The sequence below is a fragment of the Oryza glaberrima genome, chromosome 11, assembly GCF_000147395.1.
Source record: "Oryza glaberrima chromosome 11, OglaRS2, whole genome shotgun sequence".
Taxonomy (NCBI): Eukaryota; Viridiplantae; Streptophyta; class Magnoliopsida; order Poales; family Poaceae; genus Oryza; species Oryza glaberrima.
In genome coordinates this window covers 7,242,867-7,255,921 of record NC_068336.1, presented here as the reverse complement: position 1 = coordinate 7,255,921, position 13,055 = coordinate 7,242,867, and the positions used below count along the sequence as shown (strand labels likewise).

The window sequence follows — 13,055 nt, the reverse complement described above, 5'->3', positions numbered from 1 at the left end:
TGTTTTGTAAAATTTGACACCAGCTCAATAGGATTTGAATTGAAGGTTAGGACATGAGATAGAGAAGTGCGTTTGTAGATGGGGAAGAGTCAATGCCAAAAGAAACTGGTGCCAAACTCTTGGCACAGCAACCTCTAGCTTGGCCTCATTGCCATGGGTGCCGCCGTGCCAAGTTTCGGCGTTAGGATCATTAGCGCTAAGACATTCAACTTCCACACTGAAGTTGTTAACAATTAGCTATGAGTCTATTTTTCTATAAGTTTTATGAAAGGTCTATTTGTAAAATAAGTTCTTTATAAGGATCCAATAGTAAAAAAAAAATCCAGTAGTGAGTGCTGTGCTGGCATGCATTTTGCGCTGCACAGTGCCACTGGATATGTACACATGTACATACACCGGTACACCTCTTGGATTTATTAGGTTTGGGTTTGTGATGTGCACATGAGCAGGCTATGCTATTGGCACACTACAAGCTAGTGTCAGGCAGGCTATAGGGTGGTGCTTGTACTGGTATGTAAAGACTGTGAGGTGGATCAGAAAGGAAGGTGATGATTTCTTTATTTTTTCTTGGCCACATCAATTGGATTTGCAAAGGAGAAAGCTGGTCTCTTGTTGTTTGTGGCTTGCCTTGTTCTCATCCCCATGGCTGTTTCTTGCTTCCAGGACATGAACATTGAACCCCTATGGTTTCCCTGACAGAAGACAGCAAACCATGGCCCCCTGTAGGAGAGCATGATAGAAAATATAATAGATTATTTAATATATTTTGTAATAAAAGAAATGAATGTTTTATCAAGGACAAGGGCCAGTTGTTTGGTAGTACTACTCTGAATATCTGAAGATTCAGGCATATCCTAGTTGGCCCCATAGCTATTTATCAGGAGAGGACATGATTCAATTCATTGATTAGCACAATTAGCTGCTCCCAATTGTGTTGAGGAGCTCATCATCCATGGAGGATGCTTGCATGCTAGTACAACATGCAATGCATGTGAAGTTCCACAGCAACAGCTGAGGCATAAAGAACCAGCAAATCAAAAGGAAGAAGATCAAAACATAATGAGAATTCAGAGAGTGCGCCAGAATGAGATGGAAATTCAGAGAATTAAACCTTTTCAACTTATGTACGTATAGTACGTGGTCCACTACGATCGATACGAGCAGCCACACTGCACACAACTCGCAGACACAGCTAGACAAGCAAATCTATCCACAGCTCACATATTTGTCCGTCTAAGGCTCTACGCGGAGATCGACCAAGAAGATGGATGAGTTTTCCAAAAAAAAAAATGGGTCACAAATCGCAAAATTCTGAGGTTTTGTGGGATGAAAGTAGATTCCAAGTGAAATCTTGAATGGTTTCGGCGAATTCAAATTTGAAACAATACAATTTGACCGAATTTGTCAAAATGTGGCCAAAAAAATGTCATATCGCTAAGGTCGGGATTTGGCACCCAACAGGAAAGGTGAACCCTAACAGACTAGAACGTTTAATAGCAACTAACGCAGACAAATAGGGGCGTACCAAGGCCTCAGGGCCACCCAGGCCATGGCCCGAGGCCTAGGATTGGAGGCCTGAGGCTTGGGCCAATCCTATATCCACCCCTACAGATAAATACCAGCCATGGTCACAACTTGTAAGAAAGATAGCAGGAGTGGGAGAGGACACGTCTACAGAGTGCTCGTCGATCTTGATGGTTTGGTGCCGAATTGATAGCGATCAATAGACAACTCTGTTGTGGTGAGATTCGATCTAGAGCTAGAATCATTGCTCGGTTGCCTCCTCACAATCCATGTAGGCGAACAAGAAGGCCAGGGAGGAAAATATATTGAGCTTCATGAATATAGTGGTGCTATGTTTAAGTGAGGTCGTTTATCTAAGTTTTTATAGATTTTCATACAAAAATGAAGGTTTGCAAGGGGTTTCTGAAAAGTTGTGGGGTTAGCTGACCTGGCCTAGCATCCAACTATCAACGCATCTAACCATTTATATAGAAACTACCTATAGGAAATTTGAAAGTTTCAGGGATCAAAACATTCGATTTTTTCAGCCATGAAATCCAACATCAATGGCCATGAAAAGTGGCTAATGGACCCTCAAAGGACAATACAACAAAGCTGACTCGGTTGCAAACATTTAGGTTAAAAACATAGGCTACGATATAACTACAATATGTTACATTGTAACTGTATTGTTGTTACAGTGCAACTAACGCATAAGTTTACCTTAACCAGTATAACTGATGCTAGCTTAGTAGAAAGGAAGCATCCTTGTGAAGTGGAGGGTAGGAGGCCCATTCCCCATGTCCGCGGATGCACACCATTTTTTCCCATCCCAGTTGCAAGAATCTTGAAGCAAAACGATCCAAAGGCTAAAAAATCTGTTAGGAGGGAAATCCAAAGGCATCGCCAGCTTTTAGCAATTTCATTTACATATGTATGAATGTATGACGTATATATGTCCTTAAACTGAAGAAAATTCGTAGATCTGCAGCTTTGCGTGTTGTTTGCTTGCTTAATTTGTAGGCTTTGTAGTGCCCAGTTTGCCCCAAGCATAGCACAAACTTTATCTTCTCTTGGACAATGGCTGCAGAAGGGCTCATCAGCTTGCTAATCTGCTCTTTGCTCTGCTAGCTCAATAATCAACCAAAATATTACTCCCTCTATTTTTCTTTACATTGGTTAGCTCAAAATTAAACTAACCAATGTCAAACATTTCTAACCCTAGCTAGTAATTTGTTCTCTGCCACCAGTTGACAGTTTTTCACATGGAAAAAAAAAACCGTGATAGGTGTGCTCCTGGGCTGCGTTATTTTGCATGTCATTGTGTTCAAATTAATATTCAAGAAAAGAACAGTTTATACTGAAACTGAGGGGTGTGTGTCATTTAACTGCAGAGAAGTCCGGCCACGTGCTTCAATGAAAGACGGTAAAAATCTAGAGAGGAAACTTAAACCTCTAATAAAAAGAGAGAGGAAACTTGCATTAATATCATTGTTGTTAAGTGTGCATGCCTTCCCCTAAAAATGAACGCCAAAATAACCGTTGGTTAATAATTTGGCCAACAAACCAAGAGAGACCTAGCCGTGAGGGGTTACAATCCATCCTATTACCCCATGTGTGCACATTCCTAATTATTCAGTCTGTAATCGGAGGCGCCCGTTCTATTTTAGATCAGTATCCGAGTTCCATAGCGTTGTATAAGAAGAGAGAAAAGCCTCGTGTGTGTGAGATGACGATATCTCGCAGAGTAAGCCTTCTCGCAAAACTACAAGCTTCTAAGGATGTGTGTAAGGAAAATAAACTATTCATATTGTATTCTCAAAAACTTACTAATTACACAGCCTTGGTGTTTATTTATAGCTTTAGGGGTTCATTTACAAATGGTTTTACACTCTTATTCCTCGATAGATCAGAGATAGTTACAAGGATAGCACAATATTTTATAATCTTTCTAGGCCTAATTAATGAGATATTTTTGGACTGCTTGGCCCATTTGAGTGAGTTGAGCTTAAAGGGAGCTACTGTAGCCCAAGTCACTGCACTCTGCAGGATCGCTCTCTCAGATGGGTCTCGGCTCTCGCCATCTGCGATGGCCTTTCTTTCGGTTCTGATCTGATGCCTTCAACACCTTTATGTCCCTCTAATTTGTTGACATGCCTAGGCCTATGAGCTTCTACAACCTTAATCTGCAATTCTGTGTTTGTCTACTTGTTTAAGAGTTGATTTGTGTGTCACAGTTGTGTATGCAAAACACAGTTTTCCTCTCTTCTGTTTAACTGTTTGTTAAATTATATAAAAAAAATTAAGTTGCCATCGACACTATAGCTGACTGACCTCCAGAAAACTGCTCAAGAAAATGGCGACTTAACTCACTAGTCAAAATTCATGGAAACCATTATTAGAGACAATTTACTCAGGTAGTAGCAAATAGTCAAAATTCAAACAAAAAAAAATCCAGGGAAACCATTCAGCAATGTCAACGATGATGAAAACCACTTCGAGACAATTTACTCAGGTAGCAAATATTTCTCAGCCACAAATCCAAACACTTGGTCCTTCCTATCAGAAGATCAGAATGAACAGGTTTTCAAATTCATCTCCCAACTCGACGATAATTTACACGTACATTTAACACATTCTTCCACCCTTCTCAAACTCCTCCCTTCTTCTTCCCGGGTAAGATTAAAATTAACTTGAGGCCAGCCAGCGTCGCCGGCGGCGAGATGTTTACAGGCTGGGCGTCCTCTCGGCGGCGCCGGAGATGACGGTGAGCAGGTTGTTGCCGAAGGGGTCGCTGAGGTGCTTGGAGAGGTTCTCGACGGGGCCCTCGCCGGTGACGTAGGCCTGGATGAAGAACCCCAGCATGGAGAACATGGCCAGCCGCCCGTTCTTGATCTCCTTCACCTTCAGCAGCGCCGCCTGGTCCGGGTCGCTCGCCAGCCCCAGCGGGTCGAATGGGCCACCTGGGTGGAGCTTGTCCTCCAGATCCTGCACCACCATCGCCATCGCCGGCGAATCTCCGGTGAGTATCAGCGAGCAAAATCAACAAGTGTAGACTAACTAAGGTCCCGTGTTTGAGTTCATCGAAGATAAATTAAGGGTACTTCAAATGAGAAAGCTATTAGCGTTTGATTAATTGAGTTCTAATTACTTTAAGTTTGAAAGAGGATTTAAAATTTTTATATAAAAAGTTCTCGTACGAAATACACCATTCAACAAATTGGAAAGCGTGCTACCGGAAACAAAAAAAATGTAAGACTAATTAAGTTTTAATTATTTTAGATTTGGAAAAGGATCTATATGATATTTTAAAGCAATTTTCATATACAAAGTTTTCGTACGAGATATAACATTTAACAAATTGGAAAGCGTGCTACCGGAAACCAAAAGGTGTAAGACTAGGGCGTGTAGATTGTGCAGTTGACTGACCAGGCCGTTGATGATCCGGTAGTACTCGGCGCCGCCGACGAGAACGACCTCGGCGGCGACGGCGACGATAAGGTTGATGGGGATGCTATTGCCGAAGTAGTTGAGGGTGTTGCCGTCCAGGAGGAGGGCGCCGGTCTGCATATACCATGAGTGAGTTCACTTCAGTTCAGAGATTCAGGTATTGAGCTTGAGTGATCAGCGAATTAGCTGAACTGCCGATGATCAGTGGCTAGTACACGCACCTTGAACCAGACGGCCTCGGGGCCGCAGTTTGCGCCAAACTTGTTGCAGGCCTCGGGGATGATGAACCCGGCGGCGCCGAGCATCGCCCACCTGGCATGGATCAGCTCATAGGCCTGGTACCTGCAGGGTGAAAATTTTGTCAGATTTTACTCAGATACAAGAATCTGAAAATTTGAGTCTGAAAAGAAGAAGAATTTGAGGATTGAACGCTGCTACTTACTTGGAGAAGTCCTCTGGCTTCTTGCTGAGGCCAAAAGGGTCGTAGCCGTAGCTGCAAGTTCAAAGGGCATGATAATTTAGTTTAGTTGCATTAAGAAACCTACATTTTCATGAGCATTTTGTTCATGTTGGTGTGCTATTAGTGGAGTGGCAACATCATGCTACTTGTACAACTAAAAGTGAAGAACAATATCGAACTTTTGGTAGGTGAAAATTGCTCTTTAAGATTGGGGAATTGAGCACCTGAAAATTCAGATGCTAGTTTGTTTCAGAGATAGTCCGTGCTCTTTTGATTTTATGGAACAGCTAAACTAAACAGCAATATTTTCCTATACAACATGAAAACAAAATGCAATTCGGACAAAACTATTCCTTCTCCAATGAGAAGTCCTAATTTCATTTGTACTCTATTTTCTCCACTAATTTCCCAGTTGATGCTACAATGTTTACAACCTGTACTAGCATTTCACCTGGTTTCAAATTCCCAACTTGTACTGCCTACAAAAAGGTCTGGATTTTTTCCACACAAAAAGATCTAAACTTTTTTCTTGAAACTACAGCAAAAGACAGCGAAAAATGGGAGCTTGTGACTTACTCTCCGGGGACCTCTCCGTTGAGGTACTCCGGCACCTCTGAGCGGTCCAGGAGACCCTCCGGCAAGAAGATCCTCCTGTCAGGGCCTGACAACAAAAACAAGGCAAAATTTTCAAACCGTCAAGATTCTGAATTTTACATTTAAAAATTTCTTGGAACACAAAATTTTCAGCCGTCAGATTTAGCAATTTCACTCACCGTACCACTTGGCGAGCTCATCGCCGATGTCGGGGCTCGAGGAGGTGACGGCGGCGGGCTTGGGCTTCGGGGCGGGCTTCTTGCTGAAGAGGGAGACGATCTTCTGCGCTCCGGTGGTCGGTGCCGCGGTGGCGTAGCGGGAGGAGCCGGCGAAGTTGAGCCGGGTGCCGAGCATCTTGGACGGGGCGAGCGCCGCCATCGCCTCAGGCCCACAATTCAGAGGGAGGTGGGAGATGCAGCAGAAGGGGTTGTGCTGTGTTCAGAAAGGGGGAGAGTGTGGTGGGCGTTTGTGGAGGGAAAGGAGAGCTAGTTTAAATGGATGGAAATGGGGATTTGGAGGATGTTGTGGGCCCATGCAAGATTTAGCCATGGAAGCTGCCATTGGCTGGGTGCCCAGGAGGGCTATCTGTTGCTTGGATCTGATTGGGCAGTCCATGCTGACCTGGCAGATGAGGGTGCTGATGTGGCACTACTTAGGGCCTCTTGTGGTGTTGTTTCATCATGAAGGACCAAAATGGTCCACATTAGATGGATAGAGACACCATGCAGAACCAACCAGAGGGCAGAGGCAGATATAGCCAAGACAACACATCCTGGCCACACATATGCTTGAACACTAATGTACATTTAATTAACTGATATTATCAAGGTATATCAATGTCCTAATGCCATCAAAATTCCACAGAATCAATTCATCCAAGAAAGCACAGCCTGAGATGAGCACAACCATTAACAGAGTAATAACAAGCAGCCAAATGAGATCACCAGTCTCATATTTTGTTCCTGAATTCTAACTGAAACTGTTCATCACAGGGGGATTTCTAACATGCAGAGACTGCAATAGCATTTCATTACCCTAATTAAATATAGACATAATTACTGATGTACACAAGAATAAGAAAGAACATTGCAGTGCAATAGTCTGCATCCCACGACTAACTCCTAAATTCCATCTAAGATAGCATACTGCTTGCAATAGGCTTCATCCCATGGCTAGCTCCTAAACCTTCATCTAAGACAACAGCATACTTGCTTATAACCTTCAATGATAACCCAGTTTTCATAGGCTGACACAGCTGATGGAGGCAATTATAAGCTCAACGCCATTTTTCAATCTCTTTTGAAGTTGCTCTCACAAGCTTTTTGGTGTTCACAACCAGCTCATCAACCAAACCAGCAACGGTGTCCCTGCAACAGAGACAATGAAGAAAGGATGAGCAACACAACAATAGGCACACCTTGTTGCACAGTCCAAATTTAGCTTGATCCATGTATGCTTAACAAAAATCGAGGTCCAGAAAACAATAAGCGCCAGCTGAACAGTATGTCTAACAACCATGGCAAAAAAACTGGTGGAAAGAATTAGCGTTTTTATTATCAGCAGAAAATAATCATCCGAAATTAAGGACACAATAGTAGAGTACTGCCCAGATGTCAAAGGTTTTGCGGAGAACATCAAAATATAGTGTATTTCATTCCACTGCTTTCATCAGTAGAATAATAAGAGACTAAACGGTACTCCAACAAATACATATTTAACTATGGAATGAGGACTGCTTCAGCCTTCAGCTTAGTTGTGACTAAACTAATCATTATAACACGTAATTATATGAAAAGAATTGCAATCTTTCTTCCCAGAAGAGAACAGGATTTTGAGAACAGTAATAGCTGTGTTCTGTACTATGCAATACTTTCAAAAACAACGGTAACTAACAAAAAATTGTAGTGTGAGTTAGGACTTTAGGAGTCAGAAAAAAGTTATTCTTTTTGTTATTTTCATGTAGGATAACTTGGTTATCACTTCAAATATCTTGATATTTTGTTGTTGACATCTGAAAGGAACAAGTCTCCGAATAATCTGCACTAGGTTCTAAAAACTGGTCAGTTGAGGGACTAGGTGGTCAAATCATATCTCTAGGCAATTTCCACCAAGTTAGGGCTTTTATGAACAATTTATCCCTGAAACTTTGTTTCACCAAGTTTGAATTGTTGCAAAAATTAATACGAGAAAACATAATTCATGGTGTTTGAGCACAAACATAGTATCCATGGCTTTCTATGGGTTTGCATTTCATACTTCCACCTCATTTTGTGTTCAAAACTTAAAGCTTTTAGATATATATAGAATTTTGGATAGCTGAGACGAATGAAGTGTAGCTAACTCATTAAAAGTCAGATTCTGTCTACTGTCCAAAATGACGAAAGTTTGGACTTGAATCAGTCCTACAGTATAAACTTGTCACTTAGGTTCCATTTTTTCCATGACATTCTAAAAAGTCATGCTCTGGTTCTGTTTCTTTCCCAGCCAAAGTGTCATACTGACGATCCAGTAGACAGACAGTTTTGACAACTTCAACAATCTTTTCACTTCAAAATATACCATTAATCTAGTCCAACTTCTGTCCTTGAATGTAATTCGTCCCTCCACATGACTCAATTATAATCAATATCTACAAGTAATTCACAGAACAGACTGTTGAAACTGCTCATTTCATGACAGCTATATTTCCAGATTGCTGCTCAATCCACACACCATGCATAATGCAGGACAATAATTAACAGAATATGGAATTACATTATGCATTACTCATTTGAAATATAATTGGAAACAGGAACAATATATAACTGAACAGAATTATTCTGGTGGATGGTTACTGAATCACAACTTCAAAAAATCATTCAATCAAACTCAATCTTAGAATCTTTGGTAATGCAGAAAATAATCACAGGGCACAACATTATCAGGGAAAAAAAATACTATTGCAGACTTCAGGCTCATGCTGTAGCTGCAGTTCTCAACAATTTTAGGCAACAGATTTATCAGCACAAATCCTGGCAAATATTTCCATGTCCACGCAATACTTACATCGGAAGACTTGGAGCTTCTTGGAACATCTTGCCAACATTAGAGTATCTTTTGTTTTGATCATAAGCAATTCCTTTCCCCAATCCATAACCAAAGCCAAATCCTACACCACATCCAGCTCCAACTCCAAAGCCTAATGTGAGTCCGGGAAATCCATAACCTAATCCTGCACCTAAACATTCATAAAAAGAAATGATTATACACCATCCATGGAAAAAAAGGGATTGAATTGTCATGGTTACATGGACATAATGTGAGTTTAAAATATCACCAGACAGTAAAATTAAAGAAGGAATGAGTGAGGTGTGCTCACATAATTTGTGAATTTAGTAAAAGAGAAAAATTAAGCAAGTACTGATTCTGAACTCCAGCAGTAATCTGGATGAGTATTTAATTAATGATTATCTATGCCATATTGGAATGAATGATAGTGTTTGAACAAATATCTATTGTGTTGAGATTCATTAATATTGGTAAAATCTAGTATCAATTTAAGATGTGTGTGTTGTCACAGATATTTGGTGCCAGTCATATGTAGCTCTAATTCTGTCGTTATTTTTATAAGCAGAAGTATGACTATCTCAAAATTCAATACAAGTGAAAGCATTGTGTATGAGCACCAAGAGTTAGCAAATGGTGCATCTCATTATGCTAAATATCGTTTTAACAGCAAGCAAATAACGAATGTCTAATGATGATCTTTATTTAAGCTATTATTCAGACAATCAAACTTAAAGTTTTAAGAATTTAGAGCCAACAATTGGAAATTCTCAATTCCTTGGCGTTAAGAGTAAGAATTCCAAGCCATCCAGGATATTAAATTATATACATATTATTTAAGTTTTTTTTTACTGATGATATTGTAGTGCATTACAGATACAATTCTGAAATTAGACTCCTTGGAAGCAAAATTTTGCTGTTGAGACAGACCTCGGATAAACCCTAAACTCCTAATGATACCACTACACCCACTGGCAAGCTTGCTGATCTCTGTATGTAACACCAAAATTATCTATAATCGATATCCTTATCATGCGAATGGATTTCCTCGACGAGACTTGTACAATGCAGAAATCAGCTAGAATTAGTACCAATCGAAGCAATACATCGATCAATTCAGTTCTTTGGATCAGCTCCAACCAATCTATCCACAGGAATCGATCACGACGAGGTTTAGGAAAAACCCTATCCCATTCCCTCCCCAAAAAAAAAAACCTCCTTTAAATCCCCGAGCTATCCCAACCTCATCTAGACATCTACCCAGCACACGAGCCAAGAATATCGGCTGATGGAACAACGAAACACATGAAAGATTCGACCTTTTGGGGACAAAGGAGAAGGGGGGAAGAAGTTACCGCCGAAGAAGCCGACGCCGGCGCCGACGCCGCAGCCGACGCCGAGGCCGAAGGCGGGGCCGATCTTGCCGAGCTCGGTGGAGGTGACCTCCGGGAGCCTCCAGAGGAGCGGCCTCTGGTCATCCCCTCCTCCGCTCTTCTTCTTGCTCCCGCTCCCCATCGCCTCCCCTCTCCTCTCCTCTCGCTTGGGACTCTCCTGTTCTTTTTTTTGTTGCTTTGTGCGGCTTTGTGCGCGTGATGAAGGGGATCTGAGGGAACTACGAGGCGATGATGATGACCTGGCGGACACATGGAGGTTCACGTGGATATCGTGTCAGTGTGGAGTGCCAACGCTGTCATCAACATCAACTAGGCCATGTCCGACACAACACCGTGGACAGTGATCTCGGGCCTTCACGTCGGAGACGAGAGTGCCCGTGCTAGTGGAGATCGGGGTCTCACGATACCGCTCTTGACCTATAGAGGTTCTAGCGGCCTTGGCGCTGCCCCAGCTCAAGAGCTGTGAAGCCACAGCTCGGGGCCGCGCATTGAGAAGTTTGGAGGCTCGCGACATGCTGTGGGGGAAAGAAGAAGAACGGACTTGGTGTGGTCGTCGCCGCCATTGAGGACTATGCCGAGGTTGAGTCGCTACTCCCCACCTCCACCAAGGACTCCTGACGAGCTCTTTGAAGGATTTGGCGAGCTCGTGGGCCACATTCAGATCTGTCACCGATGTCGCTAGAGGATAAGATGATGGGGAGAGGGAGAGGCAAGGGAGCTCTCGACCAGATCTGCTGTCACTGTGGGGATCCATCACCGACACTCACGGAGAAGGAGAAGGGAAGGCCAACAAACTCATAAAGATGCTTCACCCCCATGGGGATCCGTCGCTGCCATGGGATCGTCTACCACAGTTGACAAAGGAAGGGGGAGGGAGAGGTGGCACTTCGGCCGTGGAAGAGGAGGCGTCGTTCCGTTAGAGAGAATGGGATGGGTTTTGGCACTAGTGGCTGATGGGTATAGAGAGTGCGGTAGGGGAGAGAAAAAGGAGGTGGGAGAGGCTGACAATGGGTCCATATGTTGGTTAGAGTATCTATGTATCTTTTTTTATTGTTATAACGTCTTAAATATAAAAGTTGATAATGAGATACCATTGTAAGGGCTGACACTTATATTACTAAATGCTAAAATGCAAAAAATATTTTGGAGTGTACTCCCTTCGTCCCAAAATAAACCAATTTTATACTAAGATATGACACGTGATAATACAACGTATCTGGATATCATCCTAATACAAGATTGGTTTATTTTGGAACGAAGGGAGTTTATTTTGGAACGAAGGGAGTTGCATTATGGGTGAAGTGGTCTTTGTGTGTGATATTATCCTATGTGGCACGTTGAGACCATGGAAAGCAGTGGTCTCGATTGTATATATATTCCTTAGGCGCCATGAACAACACAAGCACATGGCGAATAGTGCCTCATCCCATTATGTCGGAATTTCGTTGCTAGCTTGGCTGGGGGAGCCCATGCCTTCATAGGCACGTGTACTCCCTCTGTCAAAAAAAAACCAACCTCGTACGACGAATCTAGACGGAGGGAGTATGCTACTGTACAGATGATGAGGACATAACTAGCTCAGATATAACCATGACTATCTTATGTATTAATCAACCAAAGGTGCATATGTTCTATATTAGATTTACATGTTATATATTTGAACAAACGTTGCTACATAATGAGTTTCGTGTGTTTTTGTTTGCAGAGGTACTTGCTTGAGCGAAGGAAAAGAGACCGAGTGTAACTAATGCATGGATGATTAAAGAAGTTGATTGGGGACCAAACCAAGACCTTCTACAAGTCTATTTCTACCTCACCACATCACTTTTGGTCCATAGAAGACAAGAGATAAAGTTCTACACGTTTTGGATTCGGATTCGGGCCTCCTGACAGCATCAACTTCAAACGGACCTAGCCACTGATCTAGAAGGAATTTTGGGGCCCATGAGTACTTGTTGGAAAGCTTATGAAGTCTACTTTCAGATGGTTTTGGTCCCACGTCAAAATTCCTACCGAGCTGCCGGGAATCTGCAAAACAAGCCACGTATCTCATCCAGTGCGAATCTGATTTTGAGTTTTGGGCTCTGTAATTGTGTCGTGGGCTTAGCCCAGTGGGGTGTGCGCCCTAGGGCAACCCTAGGACGTCCCTAATCATATTAATTCAGTAGCCGTCATCGTATAGAGTTGGGTTTTGCTTAGATTATTCAGTCAAGAACAGTTTTGCCGCTAGATTGGTTTGTGGAACCCCAAATTCAAGTGATTAATCATTCATATGCAATTTGGTTGTAATCTATCTTGTTCTTGCTTGTGTTCTTCGATTCGTATGCAGGGATTAGCCTTCTCGGCGAGGTCAACCGGATTTCAGCACGATTGATAACCAGAGGAGACGTGGTGCTGTGATTGCGGGGCTCAGTAGCGTGTTCATTCAGAAGCCGGATCGAGTTGTGTTGCGACTCCGCCCAAATCGACTGTTTATCAATAACTATCGGAAGATCGGGACCTACATCCCTTATCAGAAGGCATGTGTGCCTCACAGAATTAATGGCTTTGATGTGTTCTGCGTGTGATAAGATCTAAGAGAGAGGGGAGGAAGAGAAACGATGGAGGAG

The 13,055-nt window shown here is 42.5% G+C and overlaps 2 protein-coding genes across 2 annotated transcripts; both read right to left on the bottom strand.

The window, feature by feature from the left end:
• Positions 1–3,986: 3,986 nt before the first annotated feature.
• On the bottom strand, positions 3,987–6,491 carry LOC127754409 (chlorophyll a-b binding protein CP26, chloroplastic). Its single transcript, XM_052279922.1, has 6 exons — positions 6,187–6,491; positions 5,990–6,074; positions 5,396–5,446; positions 5,175–5,295; positions 4,933–5,067; positions 3,987–4,491 (listed from the first exon to the last, which is right to left on the bottom strand). Exons 1-6 carry the CDS (start codon positions 6,383–6,385, stop codon positions 4,231–4,233), a joined length of 852 nt encoding a protein of 283 aa, XP_052135882.1. The 5' UTR covers positions 6,386–6,491; the 3' UTR covers positions 3,987–4,230.
• Positions 6,492–6,927: 436 nt separating this feature from the next.
• Positions 6,928–10,640, bottom strand: LOC127754410 (uncharacterized). The gene is made up of 3 exons (XM_052279923.1): positions 10,408–10,640; positions 9,053–9,224; positions 6,928–7,374 (listed from the first exon to the last, which is right to left on the bottom strand). The coding sequence occupies exons 1-3, from the start codon at positions 10,565–10,567 to the stop codon at positions 7,284–7,286; spliced, it is 423 nt and encodes a 140-aa protein (XP_052135883.1). The 5' UTR covers positions 10,568–10,640; the 3' UTR covers positions 6,928–7,283.
• Between the last annotated feature and the right edge of the window lie 2,415 nt (positions 10,641–13,055).

Excerpts from the sequence above, each read along its gene's own strand:
- LOC127754409 (XM_052279922.1), bottom strand. The coding sequence starts at position 6,385 with ATGGCGGCGCTCGCCCCGTCCAAGATGCTCGGCACCCGGCTCAACTTC. Across the intron at positions 5,296-5,395 it reads AAGCCAGAGGACTTCTCCAA|GTACCAGGCCTATGAGCTGA; the intron begins GTAAGTAGCAGC and ends TTCACCCTGCAG. Across the intron at positions 5,068-5,174 it reads CCGAGGCCGTCTGGTTCAAG|ACCGGCGCCCTCCTCCTGGA; the intron begins GTGCGTGTACTA and ends TGGTATATGCAG.
- LOC127754410 (XM_052279923.1), bottom strand. The coding sequence starts at position 10,567 with ATGGGGAGCGGGAGCAAGAAGAAGAGCGGAGGAGGGGATGACCAGAGG. Across the intron at positions 9,225-10,407 it reads CGGCGTCGGCTTCTTCGGCG|GTGCAGGATTAGGTTATGGA; the intron begins GTAACTTCTTCC and ends ATGAATGTTTAG. Across the intron at positions 7,375-9,052 it reads GAAGCTCCAAGTCTTCCGAT|GGACACCGTTGCTGGTTTGG; the intron begins GTAAGTATTGCG and ends TCTCTGTTGCAG.